We start from the raw sequence: 19,618 nt of genomic DNA, 5'->3' as shown, positions 1-19,618 counted from the left end.
GAATGCGCCCTTATCAGTGCAAACATTGAAGCGAGGGAATAAGAATCGGTTGATCACTGGCCGGCGGCCAAGCGACCTGCAGGACGGTATCTTGATAAGAAAAACAGTGGCCGCTACAGGGCATTATTCATTAATTGACACATCAGTGGACGATGCAGCACTGCTGCACCGCGGAGGTGTAGCACCTAAGCCAAGCCCTTTCAGAGCCTAGAACATGGGAGATTCAGCCTTAATTGAATGTGTATCTCAATCCTCAGAAATATCCGCATCGAGATAACATTTTGCAGGCTTTGGACATGTGATCACTCATTAAAGTGTCTAGGATTGGTTCATATGCGAGCAATTAAAGTGCTACCCCACGAAAGTGACGGGTGCAGGGACCCGGGTTTATCATTCCGAAAAACCAGCGTCATTGATTGTAATAATGGTAAGCTCTTCGCAATCTTTGCAACCAAAAGTAAGATTGAACATTATTGACGATAGCCTACCGTTGACTTGGGGTGAGCTGCTGGCTGTGAGCTGATCAGACAGACAAACTTCGGCACCCCGACTTTGGTATCTTTATGCAGTCATCACCAGCAGAAGAGATCCTCTTAAAGAAATATTGTTTTGACCAGATGATGAGATACCGGCGAAATTAGTCGCTGATAGGAGTCCATATTAGTTTGAAAGGCGTCTTATCAAAGATTATATATCTGTTCATCTTACCTTAAAATACTGCTGGTTCTCGCAATTCGTAGGCTCGATGGCTTACAATTACCCTGCAGCAGTACAACATTGCTCGGCAGAGGCAGTACAGTGTGAAATTGACAGACCAGTGGGCCTAAGAAGTCTATCGTCGCGGATTATCAAAGATCCGACGTAATATCCATATTGTATTCTTATCTTATCTCTCATCGCTACAAAAGGGGCCGTGATAGAAACATGGCCAGCCACACTGTACAGTTAAATCGCAGCACAACCTGCATTTTCCGGCCCTAAGAACCTTCATGTCGTACTTCTACATGATAGACTGTGACAAAGATAAGTGGAGTTACCCTGAGATTCAAGAAGCAAGGCAGGATGCCGCAATCGTATAGAAATTGTTTGTAATGTTGGAACCGTCACAATACGCAGCCCCAAGACCAACAATTGTTTTAGGATCTTTACTGAAGGATACACGACATCGGGGGAATCAAAGGTTCCGAACTTGAGCGTACGCCATTCTGTCACTATTATCGGATTCTCTTACAAAAAGGCTGGCAGAAAAGCCGGCCGTGCGACACGCGTCACTTCCAACTCATTTTGGCAGTTCTCAATGTCATGGCTTAAACGAGTTCCATCAACGTTACTAGCATAAGCCCAGTTGTAGTTACCGCATTTCTGTGAATCGTAACCTTACAGGGCCTTTGGGAGTGCTTTGAGTCTTTTTTTGCAGAGATCAGTCATCAATACTAGATTTGTTCGTAGTAATCTACAGTGGAAGCCATAAGATCGGAGGAGTTTGTCAGTGAAGAGAGTGAGTCAGTGAAGAGAGTGAGAATAGCCTTCTCTCGATAAGTCCACCTCTTGAAGCCTCCCAAGGCGTTCACAACCTTTCGTGGCAATCCAATACTGATGATGATGCGTTCTCTATGAATCCCATTTCAGCCTAAAAGTGACAGAATCGGCACGCGTCAGACGGATCTGCAAGTGCCGTCATGAGACCTCCTCCACGTACCTGGAATTCCCCTGCGTCAAGACCTTTTAGACCAACGGCTTCAGCTCTTCCGTCTTGGGTAAGACTGGCGACTTTATGCTGCCCAAGGTTTGAGTGGCATTCCTCATTGGCGGGCACGGTGGGTTACACAGCCCAAGGCCAGCAATGTAGTGGATTGTCTCGCATATGTGAATGACGAATGCGCAACTCGCTTTGGTCTGTCGCTAAGGCTAGAAATGTCGCATCGCGCCCGTTATTTGGTCGTTGAGATTTTGAAACGCTTGTAGACTAGACCGAGTTTGTGGATGACGCGGTGCTTGGAATGTAGATGTTCCGGGAACGGCCAAAACCCATTACCGTATTCAGCTGACACCTCCATTCTGCATCTATTGAATACCCGTCAAGTGCAGGAACTCAGACCGAGGTGATATTATTCGTGGAATTCTCAGGAACTTGGAGTGATGATTTCATGGGCAACAGCTCTCCAGGTCTGCGGGCTCCTCTCCGCTGCTAAGTCGAACTCTATCAATGCGACAATTTGCCTCATATTCCCCAGAGAAAAGTACCAAGGAGCGTTGGTAACGGGAAACAATGGCATTGTCTCTCCCTTGCGTTGTGTGTCGGAAAACATCATTTATTGAATGCTTTAACAAGGGATTGTAAGAACCAATAGCCGCAAGCATCTGAGACACCACGATCTTGATCCAGCATAACTACCGAGGGGCCAGACCACCAAAATGCATAACTCCCAAGCATCGAAAACAGAAGAATGGTAGCTGAAATGTACATCAGTAAAAAACCATGTGAGAAAATTAGCTTTTGCCCCTGGGTACTTAAAGTTAAGTTTGGCACTCTAAATAAGGGTCTTCAGGGTCGCCGATCTCACGGATTGTGATCTATCCGCAACCCAGTCCCATCCACGCCACTCATCGACGTCAGAGAAGTTCCCAACTTTAGGTGACTGGATCATCATAGAAGAATCTTTTTGAAGTTTATATAAGGACCAGGAATCAGGCATTCTTGAAACATATCCCCAACTATCACACCACAGAAACATACAATCTATCCTAAGAATCTTCAACTCTCAGACAAAATGCATTTATCAACTCTTTACCTTCACTCTTCCCTTCTCCTAGCTTCATCGTTTCTCTCAACGGTGATTGCAGCACCTTCCAACAAACTCCTGGACACTGACCTGGCTGTCAATGGCTTTGGTCTTCAAGACGAGAGCGGAGACTCTGATGGTGTTTCCGCAAAGGCCGAAGTCAGCACTGATAACGACTACAAGGTCCCCAGTGACTACAACAAGCCTCGTGTCCTAGAAGCCAACATTGACGTCACTCGATTGGGCCTAGATCCCGTCATCTTTTATCCCGATAACGATGATGAGGACACAGAGGTTGAGGACACTGATGAAGAGAAGCGCAGCATCTTTTCAAGACTCTTCACTAGGGCTTTGACTTCAGATAAGAAGGAGGCTCTACGCCGCCACAATGTCGCTCGCTCCAAAGTTAAGGTCAAGGCTATTGTGTGGGATTCCAAGCTCGAATCAGCTGCTACAGCTTATGCTAAGAAGTTGGCCAAGGCTGGCAAGCTGCAGCATTCTGCAGGAAAGGACCGTCCCAATCAGGGTGAGAACCTCGCATATGCTTGGGCAAGCAATGGATTCAAGAACCCCATCACTGCTGGTGCTCAGGGCTGGTATGTTCACTCTCACTTAGGATGATATACAACTGACTAACAGTATCAGGTTGAACGAGAAGAAGTACTACAAGGGTGAGACCATTCCCAAGGGTAACTTTTCCATGTATGGTCACTACAGTAAGATAATGAACCCGTCTCATCTCACTATACATGACTAACTGTTCGTCAGCTCAATGTGTCTGGAAGACCTCAACAAAGATTGGCATTGGTGCCGCTAAGGACTCCAAGGGTGCTTGGTACACTGTTGCTCGATATTCCGGTCCCGGCAATGTTGTCGGCCAGAAGCCTTATTAAATAACAAAACACTGACTTGAGAATACATAACTGGATCGAACATCTGCCAGGGGCAGTTGAGAAGGGATCTGATGGACGTTGTTGGCGAGCGCTGGCCTGATACCTTCTTTGATTCAAGCCATTTCATCGAAAATGGTTACATGTATTACTATTAGAATACCTCACATTCGCTTACGTGTCACGAATTATGTTAAACAAATCGATTTGTTAAACCATCTGCCTTTTCTCATTTCGTCTTATGTGAATGAATGGAGCTTTCTTAAGTGCTATGCGAACACAAGCGTGCTGACATTTGTGTGTGTGTGTGTGTATGTCGCAGTCCAGCTATAGAGACATATGATAATTCTATAAAACTCACAAGTTTTGATGCTCTTGGTAGTTTGCTAATATCTTGACTTTACAACATACGGTGATTGATCTGGAGTCCGTTGAAGGCGCGGGGTCTCACAATGATTGTGACATCCGTTATCGGGATCACGCAAGAGCCTCAGCAAGTCACAACTCGATTTAGATCCTGCTATTGCCGAAGACGTGATTATTCGTATCTTAAGTGGCATTAAAGACACGAAGGCGTGATTGGACATGCGGGGTTTCGATAACATAAATATCGAAGCGATTCGAACTTGGAATAGGTTTGCATGACGGCATCTGCAGATACAGCTCAACTGACAACCATTGCAAGTCTTTCATCTCCTCAGAATTTAAAACAAAATCTCTAATTTTGATCTGGCTTGTTTCCCTTGTAGCCACCATGGCGTCCAACCCAGCAACAAACGAGAGTACCATCGACAACCGTAACAATGATCTCAAGAAGAAAATCATCATCAATGCCTTTGACATGTCAACGATTGGGCACTTATCGCCAGGTCAATGGAAGGTCAGTATTACTACACTCTTTGCATTAGATTTATGCTGAACACAAATAGAATCCGGTAGACAAATCAGCCACCAAGCGCGATCTCCAGTATTGGATCGACCTAGCCCAGCTGCTTGAGAAGGGAGGTATCAACGCTCTCTTCCTGGCAGATACCTACGGCGGTTATGACACTTATGAGGGAAAATTGGATAATTGCATTCGTCGTGCAGCCCAATGGCCCATGACAGATCCAACTATTCCCATCAGTGCCATGGCAGCTGTGACGAAGAACCTGTCTTTTGCCATCACCGCTTCAACATCTTTTGAACCGCCTTTTCTGCTAGCAAAGCGCTTCTCATCATTGGATCACTTCACCAGAGGAAGGATCGGTAAGCATTGAATGGAAAAATAGCATACATGAGGGGCTGATAATTTGAAAGGCTGGAACATTGTCACAAGTTGGAAGAAAGCGGCCTTTAAAGCCATTGGCCTGGACAGTCCCATTGCTCATGACGAGAGATACGAACAGGCAGATGAGTACTTGCGTGTTCTATATAAGTATGTCGCCCTTGTTGCTTTTGTGTAGCTTGATACTCAACTTAAAGCAGACTCTGGGAAGGCTCTTGGGCAGATGAGGCTATCTCCCCTGATCCAGAAAATGACAGCTATGCGGATCCCGACAAGATCAGGACCATTCACCATCATGGCAAGTTTTTTGACTTGGACACTCGCCACATTGTTGACCCTTCGCCTCAACGTACGCCATTCTTGTTCCAAGCTGGTACTTCATCGGCTGGTCAGACGTTTGCGGCAACTCATGCAGAAGGCATCTTTGTGTCTTCCCACTCACCAAAACTGCTCAAGCCCAAGATCCAAGCAATTCGCAAGCAGGCTGCTGAACTGGGCCGAGATCCTCAGTCACTAAAGTTCTTTGCGACTTTCACTCCCATCGTTGGCCGCACGGATGAAGAAGCGCAGGAGAAACTCAAGGAACTAAAGAAATACGCCTCGACTATTGGTGGACTAGTTCTTGTCAGCGGATGGACTGGCATCGACTTGTCCAAGATCCCGCTCGATCAAGAGCTCACCTCTGCGGACTCTCTAGAGAAGCACAAGGTTCAAAGTCTTCTTGATGCATTCACTGTCACTAGTGAACATGTTCCAAAGTGGACACCAAGAGTTATTGCCGAGAAGGCTGGCATCGGCGGACTGGGCCCAGTCTCTGTTGGTAGCCCTCAAACTGTTGCGGATGAGATGGAGCGTTGGATCAAGGAGGGAGACTTGGATGGATTCAATGTTGGCTACGTCACTACACCTGGAACTTTTGAGGATCTGGTTGAGTTATTGGTGCCTGAGCTCCGAAGAAGGGGTTTATATCATGAGATACCCAGTGAAGGGGGCCATACTCTGCGAGAGAATGTCTACGGAATTGGTCAATCCAAGCTTCGGGATGATCACACTGGGTCAAAGTATAAGTATGACGTGTTCAAGGAGGAATAGTCTTCGGTCAATAGCATAAATGTTCAGCTGCCGGCAATGCCTTAGGCGTGCAGTCCACACGGCAAAACACAATCCTCATCCTACCCCAAAGCATAAGGATCCAGACTCTGCGACCTCGCCTCATATCAATATCTTACCAATCCTTAGATTTTTAAGCGCTCGTGATGAGAAGATATCCGACCCAGCCGCCTTATCCGAGGAGATCCTAGGCATGAGAGTGATTCAGGAACTGTTTCATTCATTGTCGCAAGGCCATTTACCATGCCCCCCAGATGTTTCAATCTTTCTACATTATATTCACTAATACTGTCGGTGACAGTAGTTCTACCCTGATGAGAAAGGATAGGGCCAAGGCTGGAGATGATAGATTGTTGCTGAATGGTGAGGTCACCAGGCACTGAAGCTTCAACAGGGGTCGGCCGTGCCGCCTGTTGGCAGCTGTCAAGCGAGTGGATGCCACCGAAGTTTAGGTTGCTGCTACGAAGTTGACGTATTCATTCATTGAAGCTACATTCGTTACTCTGCAAATACAGTCGCACAATTAAATCTTCCGGATTTGACATGATAAACTGTAGGAGATTGTTTGCCATCCATGAGATTGTCGACCTGACGGCCATTACTCAAATGATCCTCGTTGACCTGGACCTGTGAGCCTGTGTGGCCTAAATATCTTCAAGCCCCGCCTCGTTAGCTCCCTTCTGTAGGCTAGGGTACAGAAACAATACAATTGCAGAACCTTAATGCAGCGATGGAACAAGTTTTGCAGCATTATGCCACCCGACCTTTCTGTGCTCCTGAGTTGGTTCGAAAGCTTTCATCAGATTCTTGTGACAGGATCGCTAAGAATTGGTCAACCAACAACAGGTGATCGCATATCGCAAGACGCTCTGGAAATTATTTGGGCTTCCCTGAACCCGCTGTGACGCAGTTTAGGTTGGTGCTTACCTTAGTTATAGCGCCTACAGCTCTGGGTCCACCCGCCACGTTGCGCTGAGCATTGTCTTGTCTTACCTGACACACCCGACACTTTCAGTGTTGAGAGGTTCAATACAAGATTCTTGATGGTCTCGTTCGTTGTCATGACGTTTATCAAGTTTCAGCAGGATCACGATCGACCAAAATATAACGGATAGTTGTAATGCCGAACTGTCTTTCACATGCGCTCAGCTTCGAAGGCGCCGATTGTGCCGGGAGATCAGCTCATTCACTGCTGAAATAGTGGTTAGCACCTCGCCAACAACAACAAGCCTCGGCACTCAACGTTTGTGAACGGTGGAACCGTCTGAGCGTAAAACGATCCAATCAGAATATTCAATGGATTTTCCATTTGAGCTATTCACTGTCGAAAACAGGGTAGGACCAGCAGGTGACATTCTCTGCAAATTTCCATCAAAAACGGTCAAAGATTCCAATGTAGAGTAAGTAAATACAAGTACATAACACCATCACCATGAACGACGAGCATACGAAAAGTCGAGTCGCTATTATAGGCACGGGTCTCGCCGGTCTCAGTAGTGCTTATCTTATTAAGGGAGACCGTTATAGGGTGACGTTGTTCGAACAGGTGCGCCACGTCGTCAACGACAGCCGAGATCCTTGAATCCTTTCGCTAACATTGTCTCTTCCTTTCAGGGCGACAGAATATCCTTCGATTCCGCTTCCGTTACGATCAAGAACGAGAAATACGACGATGCCGAACGAATCGACCTGCCAATGCGCGCGAGCGCCGACGGGTACTACCACAACTTGATGCGCATGTATCAGCATCTACAAATCCCGCTACATCCAATCAAATTCCTTTTTGTCTTTGCAAAAGCAGCCACGAGCGCCGACGGAACAGTCCCAGTCAAGGGAAGCGATAACGAGGCATACTTCATTCATGCGTCGAACTTGCACCAGACACCGCCGCCGTGGCCGGGCAATCGCGGTGTGATTGCGCACTTTATCGAGATTGTCTTCCTGATTGTGTGCCAATTCTGGTTCACGATTGCATGCTTCCTTGTCGCGCCGTTGAAGACGACGTCTTCCGGATACAGCGAGACTGTCGCCGAATATTTCGATCGCATACGTTTACCCCGACGATATACATCGCGTTATCTGCTTCCGCTTTTGAGCGGTGTAGCGACGTGCACACACGAAGAGCTGCTCCAATTCCCCGCGAGCGACGTCGTCAACTACAAGAAGCTTTCGCACGGCAAGCAGCATTACGCTGTCTGCGGCGGAGTCTCGCAAGTCCAGGCCAAACTGACGGAGGGACTGGAGGATGTCAACCTCAATAGTCGTGTGATTGAAGCTGTGCCTCAGGTCGATGGTACCGTGCTGGTTCGTTGGCAGTCTACCGTTGACGCATCCGGGCGCATCCACGAGCAAGTCTTCGACCGCGTTGTCCTCTCCGTCTCCCCTGATGTCGCTGGCCGTATCTTCAAACCGCTGGGGTCTGCATTGGCGAAGCTTCCGACTCGTCAAGTCGAGAGCTCTGTTTTGAAGCCGGAGAAGGCGGGAATCAGCGTCGTCGACGCCGATGACGCAGGCTCCAGCCAATCCATCGCTTGCATGCACCATTCGAAAGACACCTCAGCAGCCCAAGTCTTGACTCTGCGAACAATGTTCACCGACGTGGGAAGCCCTCGCACAGAGGCTCTTCACGCCATGCCCAGTGGAGTCGTTGTCAGCACATGTCCGCTACGCGAAGAGGCACAGCCAGAAGCAATCAAGAAGGCTAAATTTACTAGAACCCTGCGAAACACAGAGGGCCAGGCCCTCGTTCAGAAATTGCTAGGGGATTCGGGAACGAAGAAGAGCGAGGATGGTGAGGCCATGGCTTGGGTCAATGGTCAGGATAATGTGTGGATCGCTGGTGCTTGGTGCTGGGATGGCATGGTGCTCCTGGAAGGATGTGTCGTGTCGGCCATTAGGGTAGCTCAAGATTTTGGCGTAGCGATTCCGTGGGAACAGAATTAATGACGAGTAACGACTAGAATAATCGATAAATGCAGATTTCTCTTTACATTATCACCTTGATGACAATAATCTACTCGCTTCAACTGCCGAAACTTTAATGTATTCACTTTGGAATTAGCCATTTAGCGAAGTTGTAGTTAGTGGGTGAAATCAGTGCGTAAATACAGCGACCGTGAGTGCAATGTCACCATCTTCTCTCATCACAATCAACAGCCGTTAGCTCACGGCGCGGACCGCAATCGCCATCGACACCATGTTCTTCGATCAAGACAGTTTCGGTCTTGGCTTTGCCGCAGGGCTCGTCACGACCCTGGCCATCGCTGGCATCATTGCTTTGGTGGTGATGCGAATGAGCGATATCTACGGTCTGGGACACTGGAAGCTCAACATCACGACGCGACCACCCTCCATGTGGATGAACGTGGGATACTGGTAAGTCCAGCCACGTTTTCTGCAGCTTCAATCACACATACATTGACATTTGCCTCCCAGGAAAACTCATACAGGCGAGCCAATTGACACGCTCCCCGAGGCTGCCTCTGCGCTGCTCGAGCAGGTTGTGAGCGCCGCCGGGCTGTCGGGTGATGCACCTGGTAAAGCTAGTCCTCGCGGTTCCCTCGCCATTCTAGATCTGGGGTTCGGATGTGGTGACCAGACTTGGCAATTGGCGAGGACAGCTACGGAGCAGGGCTGGAGGGATTTTCGCTATGTTGGGCTTACGCTCAATGATGCGCAGGTCCAGACGTCGCGACGCAGGATTTATCGCGAGCTGTCTGAGGCGGGGGCTGCATTTGATGCGGAGGCGTTCAGTCTCTTCCGCGCCGATGCCGCAAAGCCACAGACTTGGAGTCCCAAGATCAAAGAGGCTGTTTATTCGCTGGCTGATGAGAAGTATTCTGAGCGATGGCTGCTTGCTCTCGACTGTATCTACCATTTCTCTCCGTCCCGAAAACCCGTCCTCTCACACGCCGCCAAAGAACTTGACGCCAATTACATGGCATTCGATCTCCTCCTCAACGAGAAGGCCTCCACCAAGGACATCTGGAGGGCTAGACTCATCGGAAAAATGATGGGCTGCCCACTCAGAACCTTCCTCTCGGAGGCAGAGTACAGAGATCAATTGGTGGAGTGCGGATATGACCGCAACGAGATCACTATTAAGGAGATCACAGACGATGTCTTTTCGGGCCTGGTCAAGTTCCTCGATCGCCAAGACAAATTGTTAGCAGAATACGGCATCACAATGGGCGGCTTCAAATTAGCAGGGAGATTGTTCAATTGGTTCGACAAGTCCCGTGTCGTAAGAGCCGTGGTCGTCGTCGCTCGTACCAAGAGCAAGACAGGATAGGGAAATAGCGCCGTAATCACAATTACCAAAAAGCGACATTAATGAATTAGCATTTCTCTTGTCAGATTTTACATGCAGTACATACTTTGTGCTGTGCATCCCACCTTATACTTATTCTTAATCCTTGCCCTATATCCGCGTGGGCTTCCGCGTCCCTCCCCTCCCCTTGCTTTTCTGGACAACGCGTGGTTTAGTATGGGTTGTTTTACGATTACCGTTGTCGTTTTTGCTTGCCCCGCTCTCCCCGCTCGCTGTTCCTGAATATCGAAAAAAAACAACGTCGTTTTGTGGGCGATTGGTAAATAGTCTGTGTTTCACTAAACGGTCTGATGGTCGATGCGCGGACGGACCTTGGGATCCCAGGAACCACGGCGCTGGAATCACGTACCTGGGGGCTAGGCTGGGAGCTGAAGTAAAACAGCCAGGGTGTTTGTTAGGTTAGTGTTGTCCGTGAGTGAGGCGAACAATACAGTGACATTGAATGAGGAACTTGAATCGGGGTCGGACATTGGAACTTCGGCCGATAACCTTGTGGACTGTCTGTGTCTGCGAACGTACGACGGGAATCGCAGATAGATTGATGGGCTCCAGTACAGATGCATCGTTAATCAGAGTTAATCGCTGACCTGTCCTCACTATATCTCAGCTTATAATGTTCCTTTCAATCTCATTAATTTGCGGAATGTTCTCGGCCCCGGGCTTCTCAACGGTCCTCGATCCACAATCAGTTTTGTTCCCCGATGCCATCTACCGATCCGCTGCAGACTGTACTGTGCTGTACATCACGTCACCAGGATCATAATACTCAAACAGGTCACGGACAATGATCGCATTTCTCCCCCTCTTCCTTGATCAAGCTTGCCCCGCGGAAGCAAAAGAAAGTAATGACCAGGCTGGTTAGTGACATACAGTCTGGGACTTTTCTCGTTCTTCTAAAAACAAACCACATGGCATGGCCCGCAAGGACGAAATCGTCCAAGCGTCCTTGTCAGGGGTGACCGATCAAGGGTTTAGTTAAACCACGTATAGGAAGCCTCGATGTATTCCCGAGACAGGGGCCTCAACCTGCAATAGGAATCACTTGGTCGTTTCACTTTTTATCTGCACAACGAAAAGAGACACTGAAAAAAGCCACTTGGCAGCCCCGGACGATGGGCGGGCCTTATTTTTACGATTTCTTCGGGCTGATAGGCTCTTTTAGAGCCCTGTACCGCTGCGTGAAACTGCCTTTTTCGTGATGATGGTGTCAGGTCCGTGGAGTTCGTTTCCGACAAAGCAACATCCTGCATCCCAGACCCGATGGCGAAAATAGCATAATTCATGTTTCGGTAGATATTAAGAGTGTTTTACTGGCCTGAGCTGAGTCTATTACGTCAATTTCGGGTTTCAAGAAACAGAAAATACGAAAGTCTGGTCTGTACGGAGTACACGCGGCATCTGAGGCCGTGGACTTTTCGACATCGAACATGCTCACCACGCGGCCCCAGTGTCCGATTAAGGTAGACCCCGTCCCGTATTAGTTTGCATGGGTGACTTACCCAAGCGAGTGTTAGGCTTATCCCAAGCAGGGGCGAACACATCTCGCGTATGCTCGTCACCCAGAAGGACCAGGGGGTGCTGGGCTGGTCCAGAATCCTTCTTTTACGTTTGTGGCTCCCCCGACCTTTTCTAGCTCTTCTTGATACCTTTTCTGTTTGCTGTTGGTTTCTTGAATCTGTACCTGCATTCGCCAAACGAAACATCGGGTATCTTGTTGCCGCCGAGGAGGAAATGTGAGCGATGAAGCTAAGGCTTCGCGACGACCAAGATGACGGACCCGTCCATACCTTTGTCAATCCCTATGTCGAGTTGAACGCCGGGCTGTGGTCGCTGTTTGCGGGTGCGACTTTCTTTTTGTGGTTGAGGCTGTACGTCAAGATTACGAGGAGACATGGAATGTGGTACGATGATTATATCCTTCTGGTATCATGGGTGAGTACACATCGTCCTAGCATATCGAAGCTGCATCCTAACAACTCCAGTTCATCCTTCTCGCCAACAACAGTCTTATCGTCTGGGAATTCGGAAACGGCTATGTTCTCAAGGACTCATCGCAACAGTGGGACGACAAAATGCACATACTCATCAACATCTCGTCATGCGGAACATTGATCGGCCAAGCGTTGACAAAGACAGCCTTCGCGGTGACACTATTACGAATGAGCAACCGCTGGCAGAAATGGATCCTGTGGTTCTGTATTGCCAGCATGAACGCCTACATGATCGTCAAGGTGTTCTTCCAGTGGGCCAAAGTATGCGGCAAGGAAACGTACGACAACTGGTATCGATTCGACTTCTGCTTGGATTCCAAGTTCCGAAATGACTTCAAGGAGGGCGGCAACAGTGAGTAGCCATGTACAACAAGATGTACTGGAGAATACTAACGGGGTATAGTCTACAACATCATTATGGATTTCGTGTTTGCATGCTTCCCTTGGCTTATCACCAGAGGGTTGGAGATGAAGAAGGCTGAGAAGATTGGCCTTTGCTTCACAATGAGCCTGGGAATGATGTAGGTCAGGAAGAAGCAACGCTCAAGGACATGCTTCTAACCCCAGTCTAGTATTGCTATCGTCTCGGCTATTCGTGTTAGCTGGAAGGATCAAGGAAATGGCCGTGATGCCTACTACATCTGTAAGTCATCTTATCTCAGTTTCACAAACCTAGCTCACAAATACAGGGCGCAATGGCATGTCACAAATTTGGTACTCATCAGAAGTTGCTGGAACAATCATGGTGCAATGTATCCCCATTCTCCGCCCCATCCTCAAAAAGTTCCATACATCATACACCTCCCGCCGTCTCGACTCCCAAACCGGCGAACGTAAAGGCTCCGGCTGGACATGGACACGGAGCAGTAAGCACATCTCTACTGGGCCTCTAACACCTGGTCATCCCCCCATTCTAAACAACAACCCCGACGGCATGGAACTGCGCAACATCCCCGAGGAACAAGAACCAGCAGAGTTCGACTTCTGGGGCAAGAATGATCCGCCGTCACCAGATGATCTGGAGGATGGAAGACCAGATATCAAGTACAAGTTCAACAGGGAGGAGATGAAGTTTACACGAGATGATAGCTGGCCCCTTGGAGGTGAAAGCGAGAGCGCAAAGAGTGCGAGAAGCATCGAGTTGGCACACTCGAATATGGGATTGGCTGTTGAACACGAGGCTGCACAGCAGGGACTGTCACCACCACCGCCTCGAAGGACATGAGAGAGGCTCATACTGAATTTTACTTGTTTGTATAATAATAGGGTTAGAACATTACTTAGACACGACGTTATGTACATATTTTTTGTCACTCCAGTTTCATACCTGTATGCCAATGGCGATCGTTGTATAAATTTCATAAAAGGCATACGGATGATCAGCATTATTAACTCGATCATCATGCACAGTTCTGATCCATGATTTGGGCCACTCATCTTGTCTTGCAGCCCGGAAATTCTCGTCCCTTTGGGCCGGTGAGAAAAAGCAATTATTCTATGTCTAAAACTCGGATAGCATCTATCCGCTCACACTGCTCTTATGGCAAATCTACTATCATTATGCTCTCATCCGCCGCTTCTATAATTCCTCACATGCAAACCATATCCATATACTGTGCATCTTACAGCCTTGAATGCTCCTGCATCGGCATGACCGAAGCTGTTTCTAGATATCTGATATCCGGCAGCCCCTGGTTGACCCAGCCAACCATAGTCTTCTCATACAACCTCCGTTGCTCCTCTGCCGATGGAGCGGGACCCTTCATGCCACGGGCCAATCTGCTCTCCTCAGTCTCGACCAGCCAAGCATTCTCGTCCCACTCGTCGTTTTGAAACACATATCGCCTTGTCTCGCAGTTCTTCCAGCCTGTACCGCACCCAGTGGTGCTGTTCTCCCAGTCGTTGCTGAAGTAGTGCATGAAGCTTCCGTGAGCAACAAGAGCAATGTGGATGTCCTCGTTGGTATCTTGACTCAAAGCCATGCCCTTTTCTCGGAGTATTCTTCTTACAGTGCGAGCACGTGCTGCGCAAGCACCTGTGACGGGACTGTTTGGCCCATAAAGGTTCTTATCGTTCCAGCCCTCAGGTACCATACTCAGGTCAACGGGCCAATCATTCCGCAACGTCATCTCCTTGAGAAGAGCAGGATCTGTTCCGATATCGCAGCCGTGGTCAGAAATTTCTTGTGCCTCAGGAATAGCAAGAATTTCCTGTGTCTGAATGGCATCATCAAAAATTAGACTCGTGGTATGCAGGGTCCTTATCATAGGTGATGATGCGATGAGTTTGAACTTGGACTGATCCTGAAACGAGGCTTTTCGTCGTTCGACGCATTGTTGTTGGCCAAATGGCGTTAGTGCGGGGTCCCTCAGGTGAAAGAACTCTTCACCCAGGTTGTGATAGCCCTGGGCGTGCCTGACTGCGTGGATGATGATTTTGCCTGACATTTTGGTGTATATGTATATGACTCTGTGGAGAGGATGTGGAGGAGATCAAAGCCATGGGATATCCATTTTTTATATCCAGAAGATACCTCCTTGGCCACCAAGTGACATCAACGTCTTCGGCATTATTCATGTAAAAATTCTTGACTTTGATGCCCCATCGAGGCGCGTCAAGGCTTGTTAGTGCGTAAACCCGTTTCGGCAATTGAACACGAAAGATCTGCAAACGTGGCAGATCCGCTCAACGTCACAGGCCGTGAGATTTTAACGCGCCAATTATTCAGCTGGCTACGGCGCTTCAATTACTGTTGCAGTACTGCGATTTTCTGGCTGCTTTGTAACTCTGTTTCAGGGCGTACCGACGAAATCTGTGCTCTGGCTTGCGACCTTGGGCCACTGAGAATAAACTTTGAGAGGTACAAGTGCTTGGACAGAGCTCGTGGAATGGCTAGAAAACCTTGTACAGGGATTTCTGTCACCATTGACAAACGGAAACGTGCGCCGGAGACATTTATCGGCGGTTCGTATCAAGCACTTCTCAATTGGTTACTCTACGGCATCCAACTCCCGAGTATCGCGCTCGAGCTTCCATTTTTGTAAATACACACGACACATCTGACTTCTCTCTGCGGGGAAAGACTGCATCACGTTGGGGTAATTCAGGTGAATCCACGTAAAAGAATCCATAACGTGGACGAGCGATTGGTGACGAGCGCGCACCGACGGGACGGCACGACTCCGATAAACGGGAAGCTATGGCCACGTCACAAGCGTTATCGGTGCCTATTCATAGCAACATGAAGCTATCACTCATACTCCCAAGTGCCGTTTGATGCCACTTGATGTTAGCACCCTCTCTTTTCCTCAAAGCCCATAGCTCTTTTACGAGATGCGTCATCTGTGACCAGATCGCTAGCTCTGATCTCTCTTCAAAGAACGCGAGAGTATGAAGCATTCGCTGCTGCATTGTCGTATCGCCTGTCTCAAATGCTATAATAGCAACGGGCCAGATCATTGGTGAAAAGCGTTGACTTGTGCATGTCGGCAGGGCTTCAATATGAGTGAGTGATTTCTCAACAAGCGGACGCACCGCATCCATTGGCATGTCCTTCAAATTGCGCTTCATATGAATTAAGGCGGCGTAGTAGAAGATGCAGCCGTGATGGTATATCAGATCGGCATAGTCTTTTGCCGTTGTCGTCTCAGGTCTATTAGGTGCCGATAGATAAAGTTCCATCTCTAGTCGGTCTAGTTCATCGGCAGACGGATCACTTTCAGTAGAGGATCGTTTCCGCATTTGAAGGGCATTCATCGCGCGAAGACCTTCGTACACTGGCTGAGGAAGACCAAACGACTCATACAGCGTATACGGCTCAGGCTGAGGACCAAAGTCATTGGTAAATTTCCAGTATGAGGTTTCTTGGTTGTCAAAGAGTAACTGCGCTTGTACGACAGTAGCCATACTCCGAAACATCTGATACAGGCCAGAAGCGGCGTCACTTTTGTGCCAAACCTGCGGATCAATATGATTGACCCATTCAACAGCGCCGCGAAAGTGTAACCGCCAGAACGTCGTCGGCAGCGTCACAGCCTCATTGTAGATACATATGATGATGGACGCCAGTAGTGATACGCAATCAGCACCGTTTTTGGAAAGTTGGATATTTTTGGCCAGGTGAGTAATGCCAATATTGTGGTGTTCTAAAGCAACGTTCTCCAGAGAGCCTTTTGATTCTTCGCACTCTCTCTTCATTGCGAGATGGAATGCTGACGCTGAACAGATGAAATGAAACAATGCCGTAGCGCCTGTTGACTTTTCCGAGTCCGTGCGGCTGCCTTCTAGGGCGATAGGCAGCATGGCGCTCCGCAAAGGATTGAGATGGCCAGGTACTGGGTTCAGAGAGTCGCAAAGACTTAGCGTCCAGTGCTGCAGAAGCTCGCAGTGAAGAGCCGGATCAGGAAGAATATCGAGGTGACGCGTGATCTTGCGTCTTTGGCTTGGGGTATCGAGTGGAGACGATGTGTGAGATATTAGATCTGATACTCCGGGCAATGGCAAAGAGCCTGTGCTAACATCGCCAAGGCTGACAGGCGTTGACGTGCTGTGAGTATTGATGTGGTCTTGAGGAATGGAGTTCTGGTCGAACAGATGCAGAATGGGAAGTTGAGGCTGCGAAGTTTGAAGCGAGGCATATGGAGGACCTGTTGTTAAGCCCTGACCCAGAAGCTCATACGAATGGAATATTCGCGTGTTCAAATGGCCAGTGAAAGGACCTTGGTCGAGAGGGAAGTGTTGATCGAGGAAGAATGGCGTGTTGCTAGATTGGTCTTCTGACGGCAGATCAGAAGGTCCCTCAGTCAGAGGACCGTCACCATTGCCACTCTCTTCTGGGCTGTTGGAAGAATGGCCATCTTGCTCAGAGACACTCTCCCCAATGGACTCCAAGTCTCTCGACTGGCGTAGTCTTGCCGCAGCCTTTCTCTTCCTCCCTCCTCTTCTAAAGGTCGTCGGGTTCCTGACCGAAGCCCACGATATCCTAACCCCATAACCCTCGCACTCAATACCCGCCTTCTGACAGCGATTGCATTCCGGCTTGGCTTCGTCACATTTCACATGCTTGGCACGACATGTCCAACAACCCGAGAAGCTCTTTGTCCGGGGTTTGCGGGGCTGGCCCGATGCTGTTTTGCTGGGAGAACGGGACGGATCATCCGACATTACTGAGGTCAGATCATACCGATGCGGAGGTAACGTTATTATGGAATGCAGTGATGAAGAGGTGAGGTTGAGTGATGAAGTGCCCATAATTGGTTTGTCAACGCGAAGCTGAGATCACGTCGTGGTTATGAGCCTGTTTAGGAATAGCGCATTGGATGCGCTAACTTGACTTGACCTGGGGGATGCTCCACTGGTGACAAAGGACGGTTCTGACAATAAAGATGGCAAATTGTGTCAATCACAATTCATCAATCAAGGCGCCATATATGACCAACACGGTGGAAGGCATCCCGATTTTTTTTTTGGGGTTAATGGCCGTCAGTTGAAGGGCGCGGGTGGAGGATACAATGAGCTTGCTCCCGAATGTGCCTCGCATTGCACATCCGGGAAAGCTTCGCGCTTCCAGAGCAGATTCTTGGATTGAGACTTGTCCAGAAAACATTGATAGACCCCGATGAGATCTAAATTTAGGAAGGCCAAGGCCCCTTCCTGGACGAAGTCTACCTTGCAAATGTTTAATTCCGCTGTGTTTGATGACCGCCTGAATGGAAGTATCGAGAGCTGCCGAACTCCGCGGTCGATCTCTTGACCATGAGATGTCGGTATGAATTACCGCAAAGGGCTTAGTGTCTATGCCAAGCTCACATCGAATCATCACGAAAGTGAGTGAAAGCTCTTCTTGGCAATTCGAACCGGGCATTGAACGGTGGATCTCTGTCACCATGACCGAATTATTCGTTTACAATAAATCGTATGAGCAATACTTCATTTGTAATTCTTCTTACCACTCTTTCTCAAGCATTTATAATCGACGTCCAGCATTAATCATCTGTTCTGTTCTTCATTTCTCATTCCCCGGATATTCTTGACCTGCAGAACCCTGCACTATCAGCAACTACCGACATCACATCATGACAGGCCTATCCCAGTTGATCAGGCCACAGTCACTGACTCCTCCGCTGTTCAAGAAGAGACCGCAGAAGTCACCAAATCAGCCCCCTGCATCTCTAGATTGCCAAATCGATACCTCTCCTATCGTCATTGTCAATGATGATGCGACCGATGGCTCTACTATCCCGGGTTCACTACTCTTCAACGTTGAAGAGACCATCGAAGTTGATAACCTCTTTGCCACATTGCGAGTACATTTAGTTCACAAGAAACCTTTTAAGAGAGCATGCAAGGCGTGTAAGCACCAGATATCGGAGCTCAAGCGTTGCCAGTTCATCACAACGACGACTTCACTGGACCGCGACAGTTATGCATATAGATTCTCTTATCGAGTACCGAGTTACACACCTCCTTCTATGGACACGTCACTGGTTTCTGTCACATATGAATTCCAAGCCATAGCCTCCGTACGGCGAACAGGATCACAGTCAAAACTGCCAGAGATGATCACACTCAACCGCACCCTTCCCGTCGCCAGATCAATACCAGTGCCTAGCAGACCTTTATTATCAACTAGGATATACCAAGCTGCTGGAATCGAGGTCGACTGCAGTTTCGATCCTGTCCTTGACCCCAGTGAAAAGAATCACGTGAAACTCACTATGACCGGCCTTCGAAGCTGTCCTGACAATGGGGAGGACATCCAGTTCTGGCGAGTATGTAAGGGCACTTGGATGCTTCAGGAGAATATCAAGAGCACCGCTGTGGCTTGTTCGCAGCACGCACAAGAATGCCAAGCAGATGAAAAGAGCCACGCACAAAAGAAGACAATTACTCTAGGCGAATCCTCGTTCTACGACGGGTGGACCACAGACGACGATGCAGGAACGCTCAGCATGGAGTTTCCTTTCTTTATGAAGGCCTCCAGGTTCACCCAAGATACCGGCGATGTCGGCGATACATCAGTCACCCATTCCCTGGTGCTGGAGCTACAGCTGATGAAGGAGACTTATCCCCAAGGTAACCCAGATCTATCTGTCAGGACTGGAGTAGGTCGCATCCTTAGATCTGAGCATCGGGTCGTGTTGAGCGACTTTGCGAGGGCTTCAGATCACGTTGAAGAGGAGAGTTTGCCCTGCTATAACGAGCTCCGGCCTGGACCACCACTGTATCGGGAGAAGGATTCTCAGTAA

At 48.7% G+C, this 19,618-nt stretch overlaps 8 protein-coding genes; 6 read left to right on the top strand and 2 right to left on the bottom strand.

Annotated features, from left to right (window-relative positions):
• Positions 1-2,771: 2,771 nt before the first annotated feature.
• FFUJ_11674 (related to plant PR-1 class of pathogen related proteins) lies at positions 2,772-3,676 on the top strand (the record flags this gene model as incomplete). XM_023570599.1 has 3 exons in its annotated part: positions 2,772-3,379; positions 3,429-3,499; positions 3,552-3,676. 3 exons carry the CDS (start codon positions 2,772-2,774, stop codon positions 3,674-3,676), a joined length of 804 nt encoding a protein of 267 aa, XP_023437688.1.
• Positions 3,677-4,427: 751 nt separating this feature from the next.
• Positions 4,428-6,032, top strand: FFUJ_11673 (related to thermophilic desulfurizing enzyme; the record flags this gene model as incomplete). XM_023570598.1 has 4 exons in its annotated part: positions 4,428-4,553; positions 4,603-4,921; positions 4,973-5,090; positions 5,141-6,032. The coding sequence occupies 4 exons, from the start codon at positions 4,428-4,430 to the stop codon at positions 6,030-6,032; spliced, it is 1,455 nt and encodes a 484-aa protein (XP_023437687.1).
• A 1,450-nt stretch (positions 6,033-7,482) lies between these two features.
• Positions 7,483-8,993, top strand: FFUJ_11672 (uncharacterized protein; the record flags this gene model as incomplete). XM_023570597.1 has 2 exons in its annotated part: positions 7,483-7,596; positions 7,665-8,993. 2 exons carry the CDS (start codon positions 7,483-7,485, stop codon positions 8,991-8,993), a joined length of 1,443 nt encoding a protein of 480 aa, XP_023437686.1.
• Positions 8,994-9,246: 253 nt separating this feature from the next.
• FFUJ_11671 (uncharacterized protein) lies at positions 9,247-10,341 on the top strand (the record flags this gene model as incomplete). XM_023570595.1 has 2 exons in its annotated part: positions 9,247-9,425; positions 9,486-10,341. 2 exons carry the CDS (start codon positions 9,247-9,249, stop codon positions 10,339-10,341), a joined length of 1,035 nt encoding a protein of 344 aa, XP_023437685.1.
• Positions 10,342-12,120: 1,779 nt separating this feature from the next.
• Positions 12,121-13,596, top strand: FFUJ_11670 (uncharacterized protein; the record flags this gene model as incomplete). XM_023570594.1 has 5 exons in its annotated part: positions 12,121-12,312; positions 12,363-12,723; positions 12,775-12,892; positions 12,944-13,014; positions 13,061-13,596. The coding sequence occupies 5 exons, from the start codon at positions 12,121-12,123 to the stop codon at positions 13,594-13,596; spliced, it is 1,278 nt and encodes a 425-aa protein (XP_023437684.1).
• Positions 13,597-13,993: 397 nt separating this feature from the next.
• FFUJ_11669 (uncharacterized protein) lies at positions 13,994-14,818 on the bottom strand (the record flags this gene model as incomplete). Its single annotated transcript, XM_023570593.1, has 1 exon — positions 13,994-14,818. The coding sequence occupies one exon, from the start codon at positions 14,816-14,818 to the stop codon at positions 13,994-13,996; it is 825 nt and encodes a 274-aa protein (XP_023437683.1).
• A 784-nt stretch (positions 14,819-15,602) lies between these two features.
• On the bottom strand, positions 15,603-17,621 carry FFUJ_11668 (uncharacterized protein; the record flags this gene model as incomplete). The annotated part of the gene is made up of 1 exon (XM_023570592.1): positions 15,603-17,621. One exon carries the CDS (start codon positions 17,619-17,621, stop codon positions 15,603-15,605), a length of 2,019 nt encoding a protein of 672 aa, XP_023437682.1.
• An 824-nt stretch (positions 17,622-18,445) lies between these two features.
• Positions 18,446-19,618, top strand: FFUJ_11667 (uncharacterized protein; the record flags this gene model as incomplete). The annotated part of the gene is made up of 1 exon (XM_023570591.1): positions 18,446-19,618. One exon carries the CDS (start codon positions 18,446-18,448, stop codon positions 19,616-19,618), a length of 1,173 nt encoding a protein of 390 aa, XP_023437681.1.

The sequence above is a fragment of the Fusarium fujikuroi genome, chromosome FFUJ_chr11 (genome assembly GCF_900079805.1).
Source record: "Fusarium fujikuroi IMI 58289 draft genome, chromosome FFUJ_chr11".
Classification (NCBI taxonomy): domain Eukaryota; kingdom Fungi; phylum Ascomycota; class Sordariomycetes; order Hypocreales; family Nectriaceae; genus Fusarium; species Fusarium fujikuroi.
Note: the sequence above shows the minus strand (reverse complement) of the source record. Positions and strands in the feature narration are given on the sequence as shown.